The sequence below is a fragment of the Bufo bufo genome, chromosome 4 (genome assembly GCF_905171765.1).
Source record: "Bufo bufo chromosome 4, aBufBuf1.1, whole genome shotgun sequence".
NCBI lineage: Eukaryota > Metazoa > Chordata > Amphibia > Anura > Bufonidae > Bufo > Bufo bufo.
Genome location: NC_053392.1, coordinates 218,529,177 through 218,557,092, shown reverse-complemented (window position 1 = coordinate 218,557,092; position 27,916 = coordinate 218,529,177). Strand labels below are relative to the sequence as shown.

The following is a 27,916-nucleotide window of genomic DNA, read 5'->3' as shown; positions in this document are numbered from 1 at the left end:
TTTCAAGCATCACCCTCCTTTTAACATGTCAAGTCTGCCATTTTAACCCAATCAGCCTGACATAATGATCTGCAGCCTTGTGCTCGTCAACATTCTCACCTGAGTTAGCAAAACGATTACTGAAACGATCTCAGCAGGTCCTTTAATGACAGCAATGAAATGCAGTGTTTTTTTGGGGATTAAGTTAATTTTCATGGCAAAGAAGGACTATGCAATTCATTTGATCACTCTTCATAACATTCTGAAGTATATGCAAATTGCTATTATAAAAACTTAAGCAGCAACTTTTCCAATTTCAAATATTTATGTAATTCTCAAAACTTTTGGCCACGACTGTACATTACCTCCCTTAAGACATGACTAATGTCTAGGTCACGTTAGCCCTCTTTCCGCCGCCCATTCTGTGGGTAGGCTACGAGACTCCCCACACCAGACGGGGCGAAGTTGCTGTCATGTCTTGCCACGCTAATAGACGGTTCCATTCCTGGAGCGGAACACCCTTCTATTTCTTCTTACTCCTCGAACAGAATGGCTACCGGCCTCTCCCTTCTGTATTCCAGGACTGCGGAAGGTGTTCGAGGCGATCTGTCTGCGTTGGAGTCGCCGGGACGTGGACTTGATGGCTTTAAGACTGACTCGGAAGCTCCCCACCTTTCTCTCCCGAGCAAGAGGTCCGGAAGCTTGCGGCGTGGGTGCCCTGATTCCCCTTGGCAGGGGTTCTCCCTCCTTGCGTTTTCTTCCCTTCCCTCTCCTACCCAGAGTTCTACGGAAGATCGGGATGGAGGGTATTCTGACTATCCTAGTCGCCCGGGTAATTGGCCGTCGCTCGTGGTACGCCGACCTCGTTCTCCTTCTGGGAGACGTCCTTGATCACTGCCACTCAGAGATGACCTTCTTTCGCAGTGTCCGGTCTTCCATTAGTATTTTAGGTCTCTTTGTTTGCCGGCGTGGCTATTTAGACCACCATTCTACACGAAGAGGTTGTTCGGCGGATGTCATCCGCAAGCCTGCATCGTCCAGGACCTGCAGGTCCTTCCTGTTTTTTTTCTGTGGAAGCCGAAAAGTTCAGCTACTTCTTTTTTTTCTCTCCCCACGGTCCTGTTTTTTTACAATCAGGGGTGGGACCTTGGTCTGGCCCTTAGTTCTTGAAGGGTCAGGTGCTGGCACTTTCTATCCTTTCCAGCGCCCTCTGGCCCCCCTGGGGCCTGTAAGGACCTTTCTTCAGGGAGTGGCACATACGGTTCCTCCGTACCATCCTTCTTACCGCCTTGGGACCTGACTTTAGTCTTCTCAACGCTCCAGGCTTTCCCTGGAGCCCTTGCGGGAGTTTTTCTCCGACTTCTGTCCTGGAAGGTAGTTTTTTCATCAGACTGTGTCTGAGTTGGCAGCGCTCTCTGCCAAGGTGGTTCGCCGGCCTGTTTCTTCTTTTCTTCCAAGGTGGTCTCTGACTTCCATTTTAACGAGGAAATTGTCCTTCCCTCTCTGTGCCCATCTCCTTCACACCCTAAAGAAAGGGAGTTCCACCATTTGGATGTTGTCAGAGCTCTGAAGATCTATTTGGCAGCCTCCGGTTCCTTCCGCCGTACAGACCCCCCTTTTGTCATTCCGGAGGGTCCTTGAAAGTGATTGGCGGCTTCCTTGGTGGCAATCGCACTCTGAATTCGGTCTACAATTGCTGAAGCATACCGCGCCCGAGGCAAAGTTCCGCCCTTAGGTGTCACGGCTTGCTCCACCACAGTGGTGGGCGCATCTTGGGCTCGAAGGAATCACCCTTTGGCTGTGCTGTCGTGTAGGGTGGCTATTGTCCTCCTTACACACATTCGATAGATTTTACCAGGTGCATACTTGCATCGGCGGCCGCTGCCTTAGGCCACATGGTCTTGCAGGCGGCAGTTTTGTGGATGCCTGCAGGAATAATTGCTTCCATGGGTCTGTGGTTTTTCCCTCCCTGTGAACTGCTTTTGAACGTCCCACGGTTCCTGTGTCCACCAATGAATATGGGCGAGAAAAGGAGATTTTTGTATAACTTACCAGTAAAATCTCTTTCTCGCTCTTCATTGGGGACACAGCACCCACTTAGTATTGTTGTTCGACCACAGTTGGGCAGTTGCTGGTTTAAACCCTGTTGGGTCCTTTGACATGGTTGGTGTTCCACGTGTTTTTCTTGGTTGGCTTGCTTCTCCTACTGCTTGTACACAAACTGAAGCTCTCTCTCCAGGCTGGAGGGGGTATAGCTGCCAGGGGAGGAGCTAACAGCTTTTACTAGTGTCAACGCCTCCTAGAGGACATAGCCCACGGTTCCTGTGTCCCCCAATGAAGAGCGACAGAGATTTTACTGGTAAGTTATACAAAAATCTCCTTTTATCCATGTTAAGTTTTAGAAAGCGAGAGAAGAAGGATGATATGGAAGATAGGCATTGTGGGATTCTGGATAATAAGGTGGTGATGTCTGGACCAGAGATGTAGATTTGTGTGTCGTCAGCATAAATGTGATACTGAAAGCCATGGGACTCTATAAGATATCCCCAGCCGAAAGTGTAGATAGAGAAGAGCAGGGGTCCTAGGACAGAGCCTTGCGGGACACCAACAGAGAGGGAATGAGACAAGGAGGTGGTGTGAGTGGGAGATGCTAAACGTCCGGTCTGTGAGGTATGATGTGATCCAGGAGAGGGCCAGGTGAGTGATGCCAAGAGATGAGAGAGTTTGCAACAGAAGAGAGTGGTCGACAGTGTCAAAGGCAGAGGACAGGTCAAGGAGAAGGAGGACAGAGTAATGTTTTTTGGTTTTGGCTGTTAGTAGGTCATTGGTGACTTTGGTAAGGGCAGTCTTAGTTGAGTGGTGGGTTCGGAAGCCAGATTGTAGCCGGTCAAAGAGGGAGCAGGAGGAGAGGTGAGAGGACAGTTCAGAATGGACATGTTTAAGTAGCTTTGAGGCATACAGAAGAAGTGATATGGGGCGATAACTGGACAAAGAAGATGGGTCAAGTGAAGGCTTTTTGAGGATGCACCCATGGTAGCATGTAATGGTAGCATGTTTAAAACCAGAGGAGAAGACACCAGAGGTTAATGATAGGTTAAAGAGATGAGTTAGGGCTGGGATAAACACTATGGTGAGGTTAGGGATGAGGTGGAATGGGATAGGGTCAAGTGCACAGGTGGTGAGATGTGATCTGGAGAGTAGAGTGGAGAGTTTTTCTTCTGTAATAGTGGAGAAGCGGGTTTTGGGCGAAGAGGACTGAGCAGTTGTGTAGAGGGTCTGTGGGGACTGTGTACTGAAGCTTTCTCTGATGTTGACTATCTTTTGTTTGAAGTATGCGGCAAAGTCCTCGGCTGAGATGAGAGGAGAGGGTGGGGGAGCTGGGGGACAGAAAAGGGAGTTAAAAAGTTTCTTAGGACTGTGGGCCAGGGAAGATATGAGAGATGAGAAGTAGGCCTGTTTTGCATCAGTGAGTGAGGATTTGAATATGAGGAGGGATTTCTTGTATGCGGTAAATTGATATTTAGAATGGGATTTCGTCCATCGCCGCTCAGCAGCCCTGGAAGCTTGTCTGAGTTCTTTGGTCAGGTTGGTGTGCCAGGGTTGTCTGTTGATTTTGGGGTTTTTTTGTGTGTGAGGGGGCAACTGAGTCCAGAGTTGTACTTATTGTGGTGTTATACAGGGAGGGAAAAAATAGAGAGTGTAGAGAGTGGCAGAAGAGAGTCAGAAAGCAAGCGAAAGTCGAGATGTTTAAGGTTCCTGTGGGGGTGTGCTAATGTGTGGACCGGGGGATCAGCAGAAGAGACCAATGAAAAGAAGGTGAGTAGGTTGTGGTCGGATAGGGGGAGAGGTGAATTAGAAAGGTTAGATAGGGAGCAGAGGCGGGTAAAGATAAGATCCAGAGTGTGACCATCTCTGTGGGTGGGAGCGGAAGACCACTGTGAGAGGCCGAAGGAGGAAGAGAGTGAAAGTTTAGAGACGGCTGAGTGTCAGGTGTCAATAGGGATGTTGAAGTCACCCATGATGATAGTGGGGATGTCGGCAGAAAGAAAGTGTAGGAGACAGGTGTAAAAGTGGTCAAGAAGGATGGTGGCTGGGCCTGGGGGGCGGTAAATGACCGCTACTTGGAGGGAGAGTAGATGCGAAACAGATTGTACTTCAAATAAAGTGAGCGTAATGGAGGGTGGCAGTGGAGTTGGGCTGTAGGAGCAGGTGTCTGATAGGAGAAGACTAACTCCTTCACCATGTTTGCAGCCGAGGCAGGGGGTGTGAGTGAAATCCACTATATGAGAGTGCAGCAGGGGAGGAGGTGTCAGAGGGTGTCAGCCATGTTTCTGTAAGAGCCAGAAAGGAAAGTTTTTGAGAGCTGAAAAGATCATTAATGTAGGACAGTTTGTTACAAACAGAGCGTGCATTCCACAATACTCCTGCAAGAGGAACCAAAGAAGCAGGGATCAGAGGAATGGTTATTAGGTTTAAGGGGTTGCAGAAATTTGTAGAAGGAGATTTGTAGTGGGATGTAGAGGTGATAGTGGGGATTTGCTGAGGGGGGCCTGGATTTGGAGAGATATCACCAGCAATAAGGAGAAGCAGAGAAAGTGTTAGTAGCTGAAAATAAGAGAGGCCATGAGGTATCTGTGTGAGTTTGGGTTTGTGCAAGCAGTCGGGTGAGAAAGTAGAATGGAGGGAGAGATGAATAATTCCTTGCTGGGTGAACGGATGTGGGGGTATTTCAGGAGGTTTTGGAAAAGTGGGAAGAGTAAGATGAAAGATTGAAACATTGTTTGCATTAACTATGTATGTAATTACCTTTGGTCCCCTTCTGTTTCAATTCTGGTATAATTCAGTATGTGCACTTGAAAGAGGTTGCATTTGGAAAGACCAAGGTCTGGAAGACCTAGGAACTTAGATTTATACCACTCAGTGTTCAATCAGGTGTGACCAAGAGGGGAGGGGGCTACATTTGGCCTAATCAAGGGAGGACCAGATACAGGGGTGAAATAGTCAATGTAAACAAATACTCATCTTCCAGTCTGATACATTATTAACCCCTTCAGGACCCTGCCATTTTTCACCTTAAGGACCAGGCTATTTAGCAAATCTGACATGCGTCAATTTATGTGGTGATAACTTTAAAACGCTTTTACCTATCCAAGCCATTCTGAGATAGTTTTTCTCGTCACATATTGTACTTCAGGACAGTGGTAAATTTAAGTCAAAATATTTCTTTTTTATTTATAAAAAAATGCAAAAATTGTGAAAAATTGGCAATTTTCAATATTTTAATTTCTCTGCTTTTAAAACAGATAGTGATACCTCCAAAAATAGTTATTACTTTACATTTACCATACAGTTGCAAGAAAAAGTATGTGAACCCTTTGGAATGATATGGATTTCTGCACAATTGGTCATAAAATGTGATCTGATCTTCATCTTAGTCACAACAATAGACAATCACAGTCTGCTTAAACTAATAATACACAAATAATTAAATGTTACCATGTTTTTATTGAACACACCATGTAAACATTCACAGTGCAGGTGGAAAAAGTATGTGAACCCTTGGATTTAATAATGTTTGAACCTCCTTTGGCAGAAATAACTTCAACCAAACGTTTCCTGTAGTTGCAGATCAGACGTGCACAACGGTCAGGAGTAATTCTTGACCATTCCTCTTTACAGAACTGTTTCAGTTCAGCAATATTCTTAGGATGTCTGGTGTGAATCGCTTTCTTGAGGTCATGCCACAGCATCTCAATCGGGTTGAGGTCAGGACTCTGACTGGGCCACTCCAGAAGGCGTATTTTCTTCTGTTTAAGCCATTCTGTTGTTGATTTACTTCTATGCTTTGGGTCGTTGTCCTGTTGCAACACCCATCTTCTGTTGAGCTTCAGCTGGTGGACAGATGGCCTTAAATTCTCCTGCAAAATGTCTTGATAAAGTTGGGAATTCATTTTTCCTTCGATGATAGCAATCCGTCCAGGCCCTGACGCAGCAAGGCAGCCCCAAACCATAATGCCCCTACCACCATACTTCACAGTTGGGATGAGGTTTTGATGTTGGTGTGCTGTGCCTCTTTTTCTCCACACATAGTGTTGTGTGTTTCTTCCAAACAACTCAACTTTGGTTTCATCTGTCCACAGAATATTTTGCCAGTACTGCTGTGGAACATCCAGGTGCTCTTGTGCAAACTGTAAATGTGCAGCAATGTTTTTTTTGGACAGCAGTGGCTTCCTCTGTGGTATCCTCCCATGAAATCCATTCTTGTTTAGTGTTTTACTTATCGTAGATTCACTAACAGGGATGTTGGCATATGCCAGAGATTTTTGTAAGTCTTTAGCTGACACTCTAGAATTCTTCTTCACCTCATTGAGCAGTCTGCGCTGTGCTCTTGCAGTCATCTTTACAGGACGGCCACTCCTAGGGAGAGTAGCAGCAGTGCTGAACTTTCTCCATTTATAGACAATTTGTCTTACCGTGGACTGATGAACAGCAAGGCTTTTGGAGATACTTTTATAACCCTTTCCAGCTTTATGCAAGTCAACAATTCTTAATTGTAGGTCTTCTGAGAGCTCTTTTGTGCGAGGCATCATTCACATCAGACAATGCTTCTTGTGAAAAGCAAACCCAGAACTGGTGTGTGTTTTTTATAGGGCAGGGCCACCTACCTCCAATCTCATCTCATTGATTGGACTCCAGTTGGCTGACACCTCACTCCAATTAGCTCTTGGAGATGTCATTAGTCTAGGGGTTTACATACTTTTTCCACCTGCTCTGTGAATGTTTACATGGTGTGTTCAATAAAAACATGGTAACATTTAATTCTTCGTGTGTTATTAGTTTAAGCAGACTGTGATTGTCTATTGTTGTGACTTAGATAAAGATCAGATAACATTTTATGACCAATTTGTGCAGAAATCCATATCATTCCAAAGGGTTCACATACTTTTTCTTGCAACTGTATGTCTACTTCATGTTTGGATCATTTTGTAAATTACATTTTCTTTTTTTTGGGACGTTAGAAGGCTTAGAAGTTTAGAAGCAAATCTTGTAATTTTTCAGAAAATTTCCAAAACCCACTTTTTAAGGACCAGTTCAGGTGTGAAGTCACTTTGTGAGGCTTACATAATAGAAACCACCCATAAATGGTCCCATTTTAGAAACTACACCCCTCAAGGGTTTCAAAACTAATTTTACAAACTTTGTTAACCCTTTAGGTGTTCCACAAGAATTAAAGTAAAATGTAGATGAAATTTCAGGATGAAACTACGGGATAAGGTGGCAGTTTTGTTGGTACCATTTTAGGGTACATATGATTTTTGGTTGCTCTATATTACACTTTTTGTGAGGCAAGGTAAAAAATAATAGCTGTTTTGGCACCATTTTTATTTTTTGTTATTTACAAAGTTCATCTGACAGGTTAGATCATGTAGTAATTTTATAGAGCAGGTTGTTACAGGTGCGACAATACCAAACTGTTTCAGTTTTACATAATAAAGCATTTTTAAAAAAAATTATTTTTTTGTGTTTCCATATTCTGAAAGCCATATTTTATTTTTTATTTTTGGGCGACTATCTTTTGTAGGGGCTAATTTTTTTCGGTATGAGATGACGGTGTGATTGGAACTATTTAAGGGTGCGTATGACATTTTGATCGCTTGGTATTACACTTTTTGTGATGTAAGGTGACAAAAAACTGCTTTTTTTACACCGTTTTTCTTTTTTTTTACGGTGTTCACATGAGGGGTTAGTTCATGTGATATTTTTATACAGCAGGTTCTTACGGACGCGTCAATACCTAATATGCATACTTTTTTTTATTTATTTAAGTTTTACACAAAACCAGGATTTTTTTAACAAAAATAATCATGTTTTAGTGTCTCCATATTCTGAGAGCCATAGTTTTTTTGGGGGCGATTGTCTTGGGTAGGGGCTAATTTTTTGCGGGATGAGATGATGGTTTGATTGGAATGATTTTGGGGTGCGTATGACTTTTTGATCGCTTGATGTAAGGTGACACCATTTTTATTTTATTTTGACAGTCATGTGATATTTTTATAGAGCCAGTCGATACGGATACTGCGATACCTAATATGTCTACTTATTTTTTTTTTATTTTTTTAATTACGTTATTTTGGGAAAGGAAGTTTTTTTGTTTTGTTTTCTTGAAACTTTTAATTTGTTTTGTAAATGTTTTTTTTTTTTTTTTACTTATTTTTTCTCTATATTTTTATTTTTTTTACCACGCTGGGACTTCACCTTTTGGGGGTCTGATCCCCTTTACAATGCATTACAATACTTCTGTATTGTGATGCATTGGCTGTAAGTGTATTACACACTCCAGTGAGCTTAATCTCACAGGCTGTCACGGAAGGCAGCTATGATGCCTAAGGCCCCTTTCACACGGGCGAGAATTCCGCGCAGGTGCAATGCGTGAGGTAAACGCATTGTACCTGTACTGAATCTGGACCCATTCACTTCAATGGGGCCATCACATTGTCCATCACCATGGTGATGAACCATGTGATGAGCGCAGTGACGTCATCAAAGGTCCTTTAGCCAGATCCTGAAGAAAGTAGAAAGAAGAGGAGATCCGCTACGCGATCAAGTGGATGGGGTGAGTTAAATTTGTTTATTATTTTTAACCTCTCAATAGACATTTTACTAAGCATTCTGTATTAAAGGAATTCTGTCAGGACATTTTAGGCCTATTACCTAAACATATGGCCAGGTCCGTCCAAATAGCATGAATCCGAAACGGTACTTATTAAATGTGCCTGTGGCTCTATTAGCATATAAAACAGGTTTTTATAACCTATCATTCACCTGCCTAAGGTGCCCAAGGGGGCGTCGCTTCATACAGTGTGCCCGGCTGCAGCCATCTCCGTCTGGTGCCCAGCGCCGCCTTCCCACTAGAAATCGCCGCCCTCCCTGTCTATAGTGCCGCCTTCCTCACCTCAGCGCCGCCTCTGCAATCGTCCGGTCCCTCAGGTTATGCCTAGTGCGCACGCGCGGTATCTGGCACAGGGACCGGACGAGGAGCTGGGCAGCCGGATGTAGTGTGTGGCAGCCTTGGTCCTCCGGAGTGTCTATGAGAGAAGCAATCTAATGATCACTTGTTATAGTTCCCTAGGGGAACCATTAAAAAAATATGAATAAAAATTCGAATCACCCACCCCTTCCTCAAAATTAAAATAAAAAGGCACAACAATTTAAAAATAAACATCATGGGCATTGCCACATGCGAAAATGCCTGTACTGTTAAAATGTAAAAATATTGCATGCAGCAAATGGTGAAACTGAAAAAAAAGTCTAAATGGCCGTTTGGTCACTTTACCTCCCACAAAGCATTGAATAAAAAGCGATCAAAAAGTCCAACACACCCCAAAGTGGTATCAATGAGAACTACAGGTCGTCCCGAAAAAAATTAGCCCTCATACAGCTCCAATCACATAAAAATGTTATGGGGTTAAGAATAAGGTGATGTAAAAATATAAATTAGGGGGTCATTTACTAACTGATACAACCCAGTTTTGGGGATATTGATGACTTATCCTCAAGAGCGCCGCGGCCTCTTCCTAAGCCAGCGATGTCAGGTTCATTGGTCACATGGCCAATGTGCAGCTCAGTCGCTTTGAGGTGAATGGACCCGAGCGGCAATACCAAGCACTGCCACTATAGAATATATGGCACTGCGCTATGTAATCTGTGAGGAGGCCAGAGCTCTCACAGAAGCAAAACAGCCTTTTCAAACAGATGGATGGCGGAGTGCCAGAGTCGGAGCCCACATATCGGAAATTGATGACCTATCCTGAGGAAAGGTCATCAATTTTCTACTCCTAGAAAACCCCTTCAATTGACTTGGAGTTTATATGGGGGTATGTTACAGCTCTATGCATGGTGCCATACTGTAATCTTGCATATTTATTTTAGCTTCTCTTTACAGAAGTGCTATGTGTGAGACTTCGGACTGGAAATCTGCCAGAACTTGTTTCAGTTGTTTACAATGCTACATTGTCACCAGGTTACCCATACAGCCACAGTTACCAGTAGGTCACTATAAACACACAGGGAAGCAAGCATTGCTGAGACTATATTGATTTCTATCTTCGGACAATTTTTAGATCAGAATTTTCCCTTTAATATGTACAAACTAGAAAATAACATACATCTCATCCATAAGGGCTCGTTCACACATAGGTATATAGGTACATAGGTATAGAATGCAATTTTTTATTTAAATAAATAACAGTTCCCTAGATGTGTATATGTTAAAAAAAAGTTTGTACATTCATTATGCATTTCAATTGAAAAATCTTAAAGTCCAGCTTCCAATAAAAAAACTGTAGCTTTATTGTTATGCGGTAAAATCAAAAAAACGTATCACCTACACAGTCCACAGTCTACGCACTTAAATTGCAACACGGAATTTACAGTATCTGATTACCTGCAAGGGGTGTTTGGTACAATATGTAGGCTGTACCACAAAACAGATAAAAAATAGGATACGCAAACATATACAGCCAGGTCCATAAATATTGGGACATGGACACAATTGTAACATTTTTGGCTCTATACACCACCACAATGGATTTGAAATGAAACGAACAAGATGTGCTTTACCTGCAGACTGTCAGCTTTAATTTGAGGGTATTTACATCCAAATCAGGTGAACGGTGTAGGAATTACAACAGTTTGCATATGCGCCTCCTACTTGTTAAAGGACCAAAAGTAATGGGACAATCGGCTTCTCAGCTGTTCCATGGCCAGGTGTGTGTTATTCCCTCATTATCCCAATTACAATGAGCAGATAAATGGTCCAGAGTTCATTTCAAGTCTGCTATTTGCATTTGGAATCTGTAGCTGTCAACTCTCAAGATGAGATCCAAAGATCTGTCACTATCAGTGAAGCAAGCCATCATTAGGCTGAAAAAACAAACAAAACAAACCCATCAAAGAAATAGCAAAAACATTAGGCGTGGCCAAAACAACTATTTGGAACATTCTTAAAAAGAAGAAACACACCGGTGAGCTCAGCAACACCAAAAGACCTGGAAGACCACGGAAAACAACTGTGGTGGATGACCGAAGAATTCTTTCCCTGGTGAAGAAAACACCCTGCACAACAGTTGGACAGGTCAAGAACACTCTCCAGGAGGTAGGTGTATGTGTGTCAAAGTCAACAATCAAGAGAAGACTTCAGCAGAGTGAATACAGAGGGTTCACCACAAGATGTAAACCATTGGTGAGCCTCAAAAACAGAAAGGCCAGATTAGAGTTTGCCAAACGACATCTAAAAAAGCCTTCACAGTTCTGGAACAACATCCTATGGAGAGATGAGACCAAGATCAACTTGTACCAGAGTGATGGGAAGAGAAGAGTATGGAGAAGGAAAGGAACTGCTCATGATCCTAAGCATACCACCTCATCAGTGAAGCATGGTGGTGGTAGTGTCATGGCGTGGGCATCTATGGCAGCCAATGGAACTGGTTCTCTTGTATTTATTAATGATGTGACTGCTGACAAAAGCAGCAGGATGAATTCTGAAGTGTTTCGGGCAATATTATCTGCTCATATTCAGCCAAATGCTTCAGAACTCATTGGACGGCGCTTCACAGTGCAGATGGACAATGACCCAAAGCATACTGCAAAAGCAACCAAAGAGTTTTTTAAGGGAAAAGAGTGGAATGTTATGCAATGGCCAAGTCAATCACGTGACCTGAATCCGATTGAGCATGCATTTCACTTGCTGAAGACTAAACTGAAGTGAAAATGCCCCAAGAACAAGCAGGAACTGAAGACAGTTCCAGTTGAGGCCTGGCAGAGCATCACCAGGGATGAAACCCAGCGTCTGGTGATGTCTATGCGTTCCAGACTTCAGGCTATAATTGACTGCAAAGGATTCACAACCAAGTATTAAAAAGTGAAAGTTTGATTATATGATTATTATTATGAGCCATTACTTTTGGTCCCTTAACAAGTGGGAGGCACATATGCAAACTGTTTTAATTCCTACACCGTTCTCCTGATTTGGGTGTAAATACCCTCAAATTAAAGCTGACAGTCTGCAGATAAAGCACATCTTGTTCGTTTCATTTCAAATCCATTGTGGTGGTGTATAGAGCCAAAAATGTTAGAATTGTGTCGATGTCCCAATATTTATGGACCTGACTGTATTTTAGACATTCCCCATTATAAAACCCGAAATGTTTCTGCTGCAAGCCTGCATTTTGCCACCGTGCACAAGGGCGATACAACAGCGTTTATAGTTCAGGGAGCAGAAAGAGTTTCTTTTCCAATCAGAGGGGGTGATCATCATAAGTGAAAACTCCATGGCTTGATTTTACAATATCAGTAAAGGGATTTATTTTTATGTTTTTTTATTTATTACTTTTTTGGTTTTCTCTGGTGTTTTGTAAGTTCTCCTTCCCCATGGACCATGTGATGCCGGTATCTTGATTGATTGGTGCAACACATGGCTAAAGGGATGTGAACAGTCGCAATTTTACATGTCATGAGTAAGGACTGAAATTTGATGGTCCGAAACGTGTAGACTGTGTAGGTGATACACGTTTGGATTTTACCGCATAGCAATAAAGCTACAGTTTTTTTTATTGGAAGCTGGACTTTAACATTTTTCAATTGAAATGCATAATGAATGTACAAACTTTTTTGTAACATATACACATCTAGGGAACTGTTATTTATTTTTTAAAAATTGCATTCTATACCTATGCCCACCTATGTGTGAACGAGCCCTTATGGATAAGATGTACCGTATGTTATTTTCAAGTTTGTACATATTAAAGGGAAAATTCTGATCTAAAAATTGGCCGATGATAGAAATATAGTCTCAGCAATGCTTGCTTCCCTGTGTGTTTATAGTGACCTACTGGTAACTGTGGCTGTATGGGTAACCTGGTGACAATGTAGCATTGTAAAGTCAGTGTTGCCAACAACTGAAACAAGTTCTGGCAAATTTCCAGTCCGACGTCTCACACATAGCACTTCTGTAAAGAGAAGCTAAAAAAATATGCAAGATTACAGTATGGCACCATGCATAGAGCTGTAACATACCCCCATATAAACTCCAAGTCAATTGAAGGGGTTTTCTAGGAGTAGAAAATTAATGATCTTTTCTCAGGATAGGTCATCAATTTCCGATATGTGGGCTCCGACTCTGGCACTCCCACCATCCATCTGTTTGAAAAGGCTGCTTTGCTTCTGTGAGAGCTCTGGCCTCCTCACAGATTACATAGCACAGCGCCATATATTCTAAAGTGGCAGTGCTTGGTATTGCCGCTCAGGTCCATTCACCTCAAAGCGACTGAGCTGCACATTGGCCATGTGACCGATGAACCTGACATCACTGGCTTAGGAAGAGGCCGCGGCGCTCTTGAGGATAAGTCATCAATATCCAAAAAACTGGGTTGTATCCGTTAGTAGATGACCCCCTAATATTTTTTTTACATCACCTTATTCTGTATGGAGCTGTATGAGGGCTGATTTTTTGCGGGACGATCTGTAGTTCTCATTGATACCACTTTGGGGTGTGTATGACTTTTTGATCACTTTCTTTTCAATGCTTTGTGTGAGGTAAAGGGACCAAACGGCCATTTTGACTTTTTTTTTTTTCAGTTTTGCCGTTTGCTGCATGCAATATTTTAACATTTTAACACCACAGGCATTTTTCAATTGAGTTGACTTATGGCCGAGTCTGGGCTATGTCCGCGCCTCCATAAGAACAACACAGGTGAGCGCTGCTTTTTTGTACTTTTGAATTCATTATGCATTTATATACCTTGAAGTCCAGAAGAAAATTCCAAACCTAAAGTATTCTGTGATTAAAAAATGTTCAGAAAAAAATATTCAAAAAAATATTGAAATTATGGGGGTCATTTTATTAAGGCCTCATGCACACGACCGTTGTGTGCACCCGTGGCCGTTGTGCCGTTTTCCGTTTTTTTTCGCGGACCCATTGACTTTCAATGGGTCCGTGGAAAAATCGGAAAATGCACCGTTTTGCAGCCGCATCCGTGATCCGTGTTTCCTGGCCGTGAAAAAAATAGGACCTGTCCTATTTTTTTCACGGCCAACGGTTCACGGACCCATTCAAGTCAATGGGTCCGTGAAAGAACACGGATGCACACAAGATTGGCATCCGTGTCCGTGATCCGTGGCCGTAGTTTAGTTTTTATACAGACGGATCCGAAGATCCGTCTGCATAAAAGCTTTTTCAAAGCTGTGTTTTCACTTCGTGAAAACTCAGAACCGACAGTATATTCTAACACAGAAGCGTTCCCATGGTGATGGGGACGCTTCTAGTTAGAATACACTACAAACTGTGTACAAGACTGCCCCCTGCTGCCTGGCAGCACCCGATCTCTTACAGGGGGCCGTGATCAGCACAATTAACCCCTTCAGGTGCGGCACCTGAAAGGGTTAATTGTACTATCATATCCCCCTGTAAGAGATCAGGGCTGCCAGGCAGCAGGGGGCAGACCCTCCCCCCCCTCCCCAGTTTGAATATCATTGGTGGCCAGTGCGGCCCCCCCCCCCCTCCCTCTATTGTAATAATTCGTTGGTGGCACAGTGTGCGCCCCCCCCCCCTTCCTCCCTCTATTGTAATAAATCGTTGGTGGCACAGTGTGCGCCCCCCCCCCCCCCCCCCCCCCCTCTATAGCATTAACAACGTTGGTGGCCAGTGTGCAGCCTCCCATCTCCCCCCCCCCTCCCCCCCATCATCATTGGTGGCAGCGGAGTTCCGATCGGAGTCCCAGTTTATTCGCTGGGGCTCCGATCGGTAACCATGGCAACCAGGACGCTACTACAGTCCTCGTTGCCATGGTTACTTAGCAATAGTACAATAGTAGAAGATTAATACTTACCTGCTGCTGCGATGTTCGTGTCCGGCCGGGAGCTCCACCTACTGGTAAGTGACAGTGACAGGTCTGTGCGGCGCATTGCTAAATGAACCGTCACTTACCAGTAGGAGGAGCTCCCGGCCGGACACGAACATCACAGCTCCCAGGTAAGTATGAATCTTGTACTATTGCTAGTAACCCGCTGCCACCAATGATCGGGGGGGGGGGGGGGGGGGGCGCAAGATGGGAGGCCGCACACTGGCCACCAATGTTGAAAATGCTATAGAGGGAGGGGGCCAATGATTTGCACCAACGATTTATTACAATAGAGGGAGGAAGGGGGGGGCGCACACTGTGCCACCAACGAATTATTACAATAGAGGGAGGAAGGGGGGGGGAGGCGGGGGGGGCACACTGTGCCACCAACGAATTATTACAATAGAGGGAGGAAGGGGGGGGCGCACACTGTGCCACCAACGATTTATTACAATGGAGGAAGGGGGGGGGGCCGCACTTTCCACCAATGATATTCAAACTGGGGAGGGGGGGGGGGGTCTGCCCCCTGCTGCCTGGCAGCCCTGATCTCTTACAGGGGGATATGATAGTACAATTAACCCCTTCAGGTGCGGCACCTGAGGGGTTAATTGTGCTGATCACGGCCCCCTGTAAGAGATCGGATGCTGCTAGGCAGCAGGGGGCAGTCAGGTACACAGTTTGTAGTATATTCTAACTAGAAGCGTCCCCATCACCATGGGAACGCCTCTGTGTTAGAATATACTGTCGGAAATGAGGTTTCACGATCTAACTCATATCCGACAGTATATTCTAACATAGAGGCGTTCCCATGGTGATGGGGACGCTTCAAGTTAAAATATACCATCGGATTGGAGAAAACTCCGATCTGATGGTATAAAAGGGACTCCGGACTTTACATTGAAAGTCAATGGGGACGGATCCGTTTGAAATGGCACCATATTGTGTCAACGTCAAACGGATCCGTCCCCATTGACTTGCATTGTAATTCAGGACGGATCCGTTTGGCTCCGCACGGCCAGGCGGACACCAAAATGACTTTTTTTTCATGTCCGTGGATCCGCCAAAAATCAAGGAAGACCCACGGACGAAAAAACGGTCACGGATCACGGACCTACGGACCCTGTTTTTGCGGACCGTGAAAAAAAACGTTCGTGTGCATGAGGCCTAAGACCAACATTTTAGATGCCGTTCTTCATACCCCTTTAGCTGGCCGACTGCCCCCCACATAACTTTGGTGTATCCACCGCCTGTCTAAATCTACGCTAGCTCCATTGCTGGCGTAGATTTTGACCACTTTCTACGCCTAAAACAGGCGTAAAAAATAATAAATGAGACGGGCCTGCCGGCCCATCCCCTTCCCCGTCCACATCAGACCCCCTGCTTTAGACCTGGCGTGAGTGGGGAAAAGTCACAGATTACAGTGCAAATAAGCTTTGTGCCGAAATCTGCGACAGTTATACCCCAAAAAGTGTTGTATATCTGTTAGTAGATGGCCCCCTATGTTTTGAAAGTCACTTAAAAGAGAATTTCCTATTGTCATAAAGCCTCTTTAGCTCTGAATTAATGCAAAAAAAGTGCATTTAAAATTTTTCACTTTTTCATTCCCCTGTTCCAGGCCTACAAGGATCCTTGACATACTACCACTTAACTTGCTGAAGGCTGAAGTAAGGGTGGTTTCACACACAGCTTTTTCTTTTTAGAAAAAAAGGCACAGTTTTTGTGGTAGTTTTTGATGCTATTTTTAATTTTTTTGTCAAAGCCAGAAGTGGATCCAGCAGGAAAGATAGGTCCTCCCCTTATATTTGCTATTACTTTTCAATCCACTTCTAAAAAGACTGCATTAAAAACTACCACAAACACTGTGGCTTTATTTAAAAAATAAATTAAAAAAGTTATGCGTGAAGCCACATTCCCGTAGTGGACCTTGACGCTTTCCAAATCCACTGAGTATAAGACTACATTCACAGGAACATATTTTATTTCCGTGTCTGTTCCGTTTTTTTTTTTGCGGATAGGATGCAGATCCATTTATTTCAATGGGTCCGCAAAAAATGTGGACAGCACACCGTATACTATCCGTATCCGTGTGTCCGTTCCGTAGCCCCTCAAAAAAATATAGAACATGAAATAGAAAAAAAATAGAACGTGTCCTATTCTTGTCCGTTTACGGATGACATACGGTCGTGTGAATCTAGCCTAATGCAGTGGCAGCTGCCACAGTTTCTGCTACATATTTATTTTTTTCACTTTGATTACCCCGGACCTGCTCACAATTTAGCCCCATTGAATGGAGCTAAGCCACGGATGGACACCCACTACGGCTTCCAACAGTCTGTCTAGACACAGCACAAGAAGGGACAAGAAGCCATGCTAAAGCCTCATTCACATGTCAGTGTTTCACGTACGTGTGCTGTACGTGTTCTCCGTGGACAGCTCACGTCCCCATTCATTTGAATGTTTGTATTCACACATCAGTGTTTTAGCACGGTCCGTGGGTCTGTGTTTTTAGCACTAATGCACTCTCTATTTTGTCCGTGTTCACGGATCCATCACATCCTTTATAGTCTATGGGTCCGTGAAAACCACGGATGTAACATGGATGCCATCCATTTTGCATTCGTGTTTCACGGATCATTAAGAAGAGATGCTCTGAAAATTATTTTTCAGCTGTTCAGTGTTAGTGAAACACGGATGGCACACGGAAAGCAAAAAACAGACACACGGACCCAACAGGGATCCTTCACGGACAGCTTCACGGACAAATTTATAGGGTAACACCTTTAATACAGGTGCCAACTGCAAGTCCAACAACACAAAAAAAATCTATAGAAAACTCTATATAAAATAGCAAATTAAAGAGGACCTTTCACCCCCCCTGACGTGCATGTTTTAATAGCTTCATGCATTCCCTATGTAATAACAATTCTGGAGCATCTCTTCTTATAGCTCTATGTTGTGCCATTCCTTTATTATTTCTACTAGAAGTTATGAATGAATTGCTAGCAGTCTGCAGTAAGGGTACAGAGGGGAGGTAACCAGTTGGGGGGGGGGGGGTGTACCTGCACAGACTCACTCTATCCAATGAGTGCTGCCATTTTCACACTGTGCAGGTACACCCCCCCCCCTAAACTGGTTACCACCCCTCTGCCTCATTCACACGTCACACACAGTGTTTTTAGCACGGATGCATGCTCTATTTCGGATCCATCACATCCATTATAGTCTAAGGGTCCGTGAAAACCACGGATGCAACACGGATGTCATCCGTGTTGCATCCATGTTTCACGGATCATTAGGAAGAGATGCTTTGAAAATTATTTTTCAGCTGTTCAGTGTCAGTGAAACACGGATGCAACACGGACAGCAAAAAACTGACACACGGACCCAACACGGATCCTTCACAGACAGCTTCACGGATGCATCATTACCTCACGGATTTGAGCACAGACAAGGACATGTGAATGAGGCTTCACTGCAGACTGCTAGCAGTTCATTTATAACTTCTTCTAGAAATAATAAAGGAATAGCACAACATAGAGTCATAAGAATTGTTATTACACAGGGAATGCATGAGGCTATTAAAACGGGCATCTCAGGAGTGGTGACAGGTCCTCTTTAGTCAGTAGCTCCAAGGCAACAATCAATATGTATAGTCAAGAAGCAATAAGCACCTTCACATATGACCCTGCTAGAGCGCGGTGTCACTTTTCTCTTTCAATCTGCTTACTTTTACAACTGTAAACGTCATACAATATGTGAAATGCACACAAATTGTAAGATATAATTATAGATTTTTTTTGTGCTTTTCTTAATAGGAAATGCTGAAGTGTAGCAAGAATTCAGAAGGGACAGCTGAGTTAGAAGAAGCCCTCGCAACTGTGTTGGATATAATAAAATCTGTGAATGACTCTATGCACCAAATAGCTATTACTGGATATGAGGTAACGGACCACATATGGCATTCGACTTTTTAACTCACCTTACGCTATGTGTAGCTACAAGTACATCAAAGGAAATCTGTCACCTGTTTTATGCATAAACTGATGACAGATACCCTAAGCAAAATGCTTGGTCACTTTCCTGAATTGACCCAACTGTTTTGCTCAAATCTGTATTAAACAGCTCCAGGGCAAGCTAAGCTCTAGAGCTGTTCGGCACACACTGGAGAGTCCTCCTTTTTGTGAGCACCCAGCTTTCCCCGCCATTGATTGACATTTTTTGTATTAGGAGCTCTTGACTATGAGGACTTACTGGCGTGCACTGTGTATTGAGTAGACTAAAGCAGTTGGCTAAAAGCAGCTCGGTCAACTCAATTAAATGACCCTGCATTTTGCTAAGGGTATCTGTCAACAATTTCTGCTGACAGATTCCCTTTAAACTGCACGAGCACAGAGCTGCAAAACAAATCAGGTTAAACGGTTTGTCCGGTGTCCGATACTGATGACCTATTCTGAAGATAGGTCATCAAGAATGATGAGCGAAGTATTAAAAAATTTGATTTGGCTGCTTGGTCGATTCTTACAAAAAAATTTGCTTAGTGACGAATTACTTCGTTACGAAGTACATTTCTTTGTTAGTAGTGGGTGCAATGACAGGGAGCGTCGATTGCGCCTTTCCCATCATTGTACCCCTCAGGTGCCGTGTTCATAGCTGATTGCAGCATCTGACAGCAATAATACAGTGTAAAATACAAAAAAAATTATTAAATCATATTTACCCTCATCCATTTAATCGCAAAGAGATGTCATACGCACCGCCCACAGGATTTTGTGTGAGATCTCCAATCAAGTGCAGTGCTGGTTCTTCGCGCTCAAATGGATGAGGTACATAAGTATATATATATATATATTTATTTATTTTTATTTTTTTACCACCATTCAGGGAAAATCGCTACCATAAAGTGCAAGGAAATTCGGCTTTGCAGCAAATTAAATTTTCCCTGAAATTCGGATCGAATTCGACTTCGTGGAGTTTGATGCACTCAACACTAGTCATCAATATCAGATTGGTGAGGGCCCCACTGCCGGCACACCACTGATAAGCTGTTTGAAGAGACGCAGTGCTCATACGAGCGCTATGTCCTCTTCACTGCTTGCCATTGATGTTGCAGCAGCAAGCAGTGTAATTACAGCTCCTCCGTCCTATTCACTTCAATAGGACGGAGTGTAACTAAAATTGCTCTGTGAATGGGATAGAGGAGCTGTAATTACACGGCTCACCGGTGCAATGTCGACTATGAGCAGGTAAACGGTGAAGAGAATGCAGTGCTCGTATGAGTGCTGTGTCTCTTCAAACAGCTGATCAGCTGGAGTGCTGGGAGTTAGACCCCCGCTGATCTGATATTGATCACCTATTCTGAGGAAAGGTAATTGAGGGGGAGGGTGAAAGAGAGCAGGCTGAGGAAAGTGAGGTAGCTAGCTGGGTAACAGTTAGAAAGCGGGGTAGAGGGAAGAGTGTCAGGGAGGCTAGCCCTGATCTGTCACACACCAACAAGTTTGCACGGTTGGCAGATGAGGGGGATGTCGGTTCAGGGACAGCACTGCTGCAGTCAGACACTTCTTCTGCCAGTCAGGGGAATGTCAGCTCCAGTAAGCAGGGGACCAGGAGAGCAGGGCAGACAGGTGCTGGTAGTGGGAGACTCTATTATTAGGGGTACAGAAAGGGCAATCTGTCACAAAGACCGTGATCGACGAACAGTGTGTTGTCTTCCTGGCGCTAGAGACACATCGCGGATTGGGTTGACAGATTACTGGGAGGGGCTGGAGAAAACCCAGCGGTCATGGTCCATATCGGAACCAATGACAAAGTTAGAGGTAGGTGGAGAGTCCTTAAAAATTGTTTTAGGGGTTTAGGTCAAAAGCTTAGGGCAAGGTGTTTTCCGAAATACTGCCTGTACCACGAGCCACACAAGAATGGCAGCGGGAGATTAGGGAGGTTAACAAGTGGCTCAAGAACTGGTGTAGGAAGGAGGCGTTTGGGTTCCTGGAGAACTGGGCCGACTTCTCTGTCAGCTACAGGCTCTATCGTAGGGATGGGCTGCACCTCAATGGGGAAGGGGCAGCTGTGTTGGGGGAGAAGATGGCTAGAAGGTTGGAGGAGTGTTTAAACTAGGGACTGGGAGGGAGGGTAATTACGTTACAGGATGGGAAGATAGTGCAGATAGAGACCGGGGGCAAGGTAGTGGGACTGGGGGAGGAATGGAAGAAGGGACTAGAACAGTTCAGAAGGAAAGGTGTAGGGTAAAAAAAATATACATAAACCTCTTAAATGTATGTATACTAATGCCAGAAGCCTGACTAATAACACTGGGGAACTGGAATTAGTGATGTGTGAGGAGAACTATGACATAGTGGGAATAACTGAGACATGGCTGGATGATAGCTATGACTGGTCAGTACAGGGTTACAGTCTGTTTAGAAAGGATCGCCAAAACCGGAGAGGGGGAGGTGTCTGCCTTTATGTAAAGTCCTGTCTAAAGCCCCCACTCCAGGAAGAAATAAGTGAGGGACATGAACATGTGGAGTCACTGTGGGTAGAAATACATGGAGGCAAAAATAATAATAAATTACTAATAGGAGTTTATTATAAACCACCTAATATACCAGAGTCCACAGAAAATCTACTAATAAACGAGATGGACAAGGCGTCAAATCATAATGAGGTGGTTATTATGGGGGACTTCAACTACCAAGATAAAGACTGGGAAACTGAAACTTGTACATCTCATAAAGGAAACAGGTTCTTGGCACTAACCAAAGACAATTACCTCTCCCAACTGGTTCAGGACCCGACTAGAGGGACGGCCATACTGGACTTAATATTAACCAATAGACCTGACAGAACAACAGATATGCAGGTTGGAGGACACCTGGGAAATAGTGACCATGAAGTAATAACCTTCCAATTATCCTTCAAACGAGCGTTTCTTCAGGGAGGAACAAAAATACCAAACTTCAAAAATGCAAACTTTAGCCAACTAAGAGAGGCCATAGGCCTAACTAACTGGGACAAAGTCCTCAAATATAAAAATACCGCCGCAAAATTGGATATTTTCAAAAGCATCCTAAAATCTAATTGTAAGAGGTACATACCTTATGGGAATAAAAGGTTAAGGAACAAGAAGATACCAATGTGGATAAATAGAACTGTAAAGGAGGCAATAAATGACAAAAAGAAAGCATTTAAATCACTAAAACAGGAGGGTAGTGAGGAAGCACTGAAAAAACAAATAAAAGCCGCCAAACTACAGACCAAAAGATTAATTGCCAAAGAGAGCAAAACTAGCCCTAAAATGTTCTTCAATTATATAAATGGTAAAAAGTATAAATCTGAAGGTGTCGGCCCTTTACAGAGTGATGAGGGGGGAGTTGCAGAGAGCAATGAGGAGAAAGCAAAGCTATTAAATATTTTTTTCTCCACTGTATTCACTTAGGAAAATAAACTGTCAGATGAAATGCAGAATGTAAAAGTAAATTCCCCATTAAAAGTGCCCTGTCTGACCCAGGAAGAAGTACAGCAGCGTCTTAAAAAGATTAAAATAGACAAATCGCTAGGGCCAGAAGGGCCAGGTGGCATAAGTAATGCATAAGAGAATTAAGTAATGTCATAACCAGACCCTTATTTCTGATATTTAAAGACTCTATACTGACAGGGAGTGTTCCATAGGATTGGTGCATAGCAAATGTGGGGCCAGTATTCAAAAAGGGTGCAAAAACAGACCCCGAAAACTATAGGCCGGTAAGTTTAATATCTGTTGTGGGTAAACTGTTTGAAGATTTTCTAAGAGATGCTATCTTGGTGGATCTCAATGAAAATAAGCAAATAACGCCATATCAGCATGGCATCATGAGGGTTCGGTCATGTCAAACTAATTTCATCAGTTTCTATGAGGAGGTAAGTTCTAGACTTGACCACGGCGAATCAATGGATGTCGTATATCTGGACTTCTCCAAAGCATTTGACACTGTACCACATAAAAGGTTAGTATATAAAATGAGAATGCTCGGACTGGGAGAAAATGTCTGTATGTGGGTAAGTACCTGGCTCAATGATAGAAAACAGAGGGTGGTTATTAACGGTACATACTCAGATTGGGTCCCTGTCACTAGTGGAGTACCTCAGGGGTCAGTATTGGGCCCTATTCTCTTCAATATATTTATTAATGATCTTGTAGAAGGCTTGCACACTAAAATATCAATTTTTGCAGAGGACACTAAACTGTGTAAAGTAATTTACACTGAAGAGGACAGTATACTACTACAGAGGGATCTGGATAGATTGCAGGCTTGGGCAGATAAGTGGAAGATGAGGTTTAACACTGACAAATGTAAGGTTATGCACATAGAAAGGAATAATGCAAGTCACCAGTACATACTAAATGGTAAAACACTGGGTAACACTGACATGGAAAAGGACCTAGGAATTTTAATAAACAGCAACTTAGCTGTAGAAACCAGTGTCAGGCAGCTGCTGCCAAGGCCAATAAGATAATGGGTTGCATCAAAAGGGGCATAGATGCCCGTGATGAGAACATAGTCCTACCACTTTACAAATCACTAGTCAGACCACACATGGAGTACTGTGTACAGTTCTGGGCTCCTGTAAACAAGGCAGACATAGCAGAGCTGGAGAGGGTCCAGAGGAGGGCAACTAAAGTAATAACTACAATGGGGAAACTACAGTACCCTGAAAGATTATTAAAATTAGGGTTATTCACTTTAGAAAAAAGACGACTGAGGGGAGATCTAATTAATATGTATAAATATATCAGGGGTCAGTACAGAGATCTCTCCCATCATCTATTTATCCCCAGGACTGTGACTGTGACTGTGACGAGGGGACATCCTCTGCTTCTGGAGAAAAGAAGGTTTGTACACAAACATAGAAAAGGATTCTTTACGGTAAGAGCAGTGAGACTATGGAACTCTCTGCCTGAGAAGGTGGTGATGGTGAGTACAATAAAGGAATTGAAGAGGGGCCTGGATGTATTTCTGAAGTGTAATAATATTATAGACTATAGCTATTAGTGATGAGTTGTTGATAAAGGGAGTTATTATGATTGCCTGATTGGAGTCGGGAAGGAATTTTTTCTCCCTTAAGTGGGGAAAATTGGTTTCTACCTTACAGTTTTTTTTTTCTTCCTCTCGATCAACTTGCAGGATAACAGGCCGAACTGGATGCACAGATGTCTTTTTTCGGCCTTATATTCTATGTTACTATGTAAACTGGGAAACCAGACAACCCCTTTAAACAGACAAACTTTTGAATGGTCATATCCAGACATCAGACCAGTTCAGTGCATCACATTGTTTTAAATGTCCTAGAGGTATTCAAGCAGTTATGCAATCTAACCACAGGTTTTACTGTGTAGCTACAAATACATTAAACATGAAGCTAGGAGATCTCCATTTACATAGCAACATTTAGAAAAGGAATCATGGAAACCTGGTTAAGGGTACTTTCACACTAGCGTTATTCTTTTCCGGTATTTAAATCCAGTAAAGGGTCTCAATACCGGAAAAAACGCATCCGTTTTGTCCTAATGCATTCTGAATGGAAGGAAATCTGTTCAGTATGCATCAGGATGTCTTCCGCTCCGTCCCTTGTACATGCTGTGCATGCTGCGGTATTTTTTCCAGGCAAAATCCCGAAACAATACCGCACTTGCCGGCATTAATTTCCGGAAATTTCCGTGTCACTGGAGCCGGTTTTCCGGTCTGCGCATGCGCCGGGATATAGGAGGAGCTGGTTTCGCTTTTGATCTTTAAAAAAATGTAAATACCGGATCAGTTATTCCGTCTAACGGATTCGGAAAAAACGGATATCAGTTTGCATAGTGTTTGCCAGATCTGGCAGGCAGTTCCTGCAACAGAACTGCCTGCCGGATTCTAACACCGCTAGCGTGAAAATAGCCTAAACAGACTTTTACAATATTGTTTGTGTGTTACCTGAACGGTCACATCCAAGCTTCAGGCAAGCTCCGCCAGGCACATCACATTATTTTAAAGGGAACCTATCACAATGAAATGCAATGTAATCTGCAGGCAGTATGTTATAGAGTCGGAGTAGCCGAGAAGATTGATATATAATTTTGTGGGAAATGTGGCGAAAAACTTGTAATTTATACATTTAAATTCCTACTGACTCTAAGCTTTGAAGTCCAGGAGGCGGTCCTATCAGTGATTGACAGCTGTCTCTGTATACACAGTCATAGAGGGAAGGCTGTCAATCACCTGTAGGACCGCCTGCTCTATAATATACTGCTGTCAGATTACGGTACATTGCACTTCCATGGTGACAGGATCCCTTTAAATGTTCTGGCAGTATTTGAAGAAATTCTGCAGTTCAGCCAAGGAATACATAAATCAAGAACTGACACCGTAATAAATGTACCTCGTAAACATTTCACTGGCCTTTGTTTCATATTTACACCTACAAGGAAATAGTTTAATAGTGGAAAAAAAGGTTTATAGTAACCAACTCACAGAACTTAACAGGTTTTCTCTTCATATAGGTTTTATTGAGTTTTTTGCAATATAACAATATAAACTTTTGCAAATTCACGTGATATGAACATTTCAAGTATGATGTCTATAGCAGTGTTTTCCAACCTTTTTTGTGCAAAGGCACACTTTTTTCATGAAAAAAATCACGAGGCACACCACCACTTTTTTGACTTAGCTATAAGTTCAGCAACGTGATAGCTAGCTTTAAGAGCTCTTTCATTTACCTTTGTGGTTTTTCTCATGAAAGTTGCCTGTTTCTCCGTGTTTTCACGCAGGCGAACAAAATAGTCCGCATTCTTGTTTTGAAGCGAAGGGTGTTTCGTTTGGAGATGGCGTTTAAGTTTACTTGGGACCATAGCACTGTTAGATAGCTTTTCACCACACACCAAGCACAGTGGAGTTGGTTTTTTTTTTGCATCTCCGGTGAAAGTAAATCCAAATGAAATATAGCTTTCGCTATATTGCCTTGGCCAGAGAATTTGCTTGAGCTAACCATCTTTGCTTTCTTTTGATCCCCACTCATACTTGGGCTCTCATCTGGCTCCGAATTTTGTTCAGGGTCCAGTTCTTTCCTTTTCAAAAACTTGTCCATCACTGTATCTGCTCCTGTCTCACTGTCACTCAGTACTTACTGTGCTTGTCTCCTCCAGATAGCCACTGTCCGTCACACCTAAGGCGCTCTTCTCCATCCAGATCCATCAATCAGCGCTCTTCTGCTCATGTCTCCTCCAGATCCATCACTCAGCGCTCCTCTGCGCTGCGATAATCAGATCAATCGGCGCTCTTCTGCGCATCAGATCCATCAATCAGCACTCTTCTGCTCATGTCTCCTCCAGATCCATCACTCAGCGCTCCTCTGCGCTGCGACGCGATAATCAGATCCATCGGCGCTCTTCTGCGCATCGGTGATCTACTGCGATGTCTCCTCCTGTCAGACTGTAACAGGACAGTGACACCGGAGCTATATAGTCCGTAACATGCGGCTTCAGCTCACAAATAGACCAAATTGGAATTTTTCCCCACGGCACACCAGACAATATCTCACGGCACACTAGTGTGCCGCGGCACAGTGGTTGAAAAACACTGGTCTATAGAACTGTAATCGGTATATAAAACCTGACATCAGACAATATAAACCACGGAACAATATGAGGTAGAAATGCCCAAGTGGACATGTAGATTATGATAGTAGACAAACAGACGAGACATTAGACAAGGGGGCAGGGGGGAGGGAAGGAGGGAGAAGGGAAAGGGGTTGCAGTTTCTTTTGAAGAGGTTAGACCTGCACATCCCGAAATGAGGCTGAGGAGCGAAAGGCTTCCCAGGGGCTCCATGTCTTCACATATCGTAAGGTGTCAGCGGGTGTAATACTAATGAGGTCTTCTAGTCTCTGATACAGGGCGATTTCATCAAACCACTCCTCAGGCGAGGGGGGAGAGGTGGATTTCCAATGCCTGGGAATCACCGCCTTCGCTGCCTGTACCATGTATTTTAGGAGGAATTTCTTATATGCTGGGACATTCAGGACACAGTCGAACAGCAAGAGGGCTTCTGGAGAATTTTGAATGGGGACACCTGTGACTTCCTTGATTGTTTTGTGAACAAAGTTCCAGAAAGGCCGTAAGCCGGTACAATTCCACCACACGTGGATCATCGTGCCCTCCTCCGTGAGACAACTCCAGCAATGGTCCGATACTGTCGGGAACCATTTGTGGAGTAACGCTGGTACTCTGTACCATCTAGATACAATTTTGTAGCTCGTTTCTTGAGCTTTGGCCGAAATTGTTGATTTGTGCGATAGAAGGAAGCATCTGTTCCACTGGGCTGGGGTATAGTAGTTTCCCAGATCCCAGACAATATGGAGGAAGGCATGAGGATCGCTGGTGTATCAGCAGCTTGTACACAGAAGATATGGGGTGTAAGAAGCAGCTGAAGCTGCAGATACTCTAAGGAATTACGAGTTAATGGAGTTTCTAGTAGAGGTTTCAGTGTGGGACCGGAAAGGACATGGTAGAACCTGATCGGGCGGATTCTTGTGCCCTGAAGAAAGGGTCTGGGTGAGCGGCCTGGAGGGAATCTGGGGTGGTCAGTTACTGGTACTAGAGGGCCTTTGGGGTCAATCAATGAAGTTGGGCGACCTATGGATGCTAAGGTTGCAAGGGTATGATAGGCAGAGAAGGACAGTTCGATAACGTATGGCGTGGAGAGCCCACCAACCATGGGAGGGTTGTTACAGAACACGGTGAGGTGTCCTGTGTAATTTGCACCCATGATTTGGATGTGTCAGTATGTGTCATGTCCAACAGTCAGGCATAGGCTGCAGAGTGATAGTATAGTCGATAGTCTGGGAGACCCACCCCTCCAGTTTCCTTGGTGCGAGTCATTATCTCCCATTTTATCCGCGGTCGGCCAGGAGCCCACACAAACTGCGTAAAGCATCTGCAAAGTTGGGACCAGAATGTGGACGGGATCTGAAGGGGGATGGTTTGTAAAAGGTACAGTAGTTTTGGTAAGAGGGTCATCTTTAATATACTG

General features: G+C 43.7%; 1 protein-coding gene across 1 annotated transcript in view; it reads left to right on the top strand.

Moving 5' to 3' along the window:
- MCF2L2 (MCF.2 cell line derived transforming sequence-like 2) overlaps positions 1-27,916 on the top strand; it is a 554,965-nt gene that overhangs the window by 433,078 nt on the left and 93,971 nt on the right. The window contains 1 exon segment of the mRNA XM_040428287.1: positions 18,692-18,817. Coding sequence (XP_040284221.1) covers positions 18,692-18,817 — 126 coding nt within the window.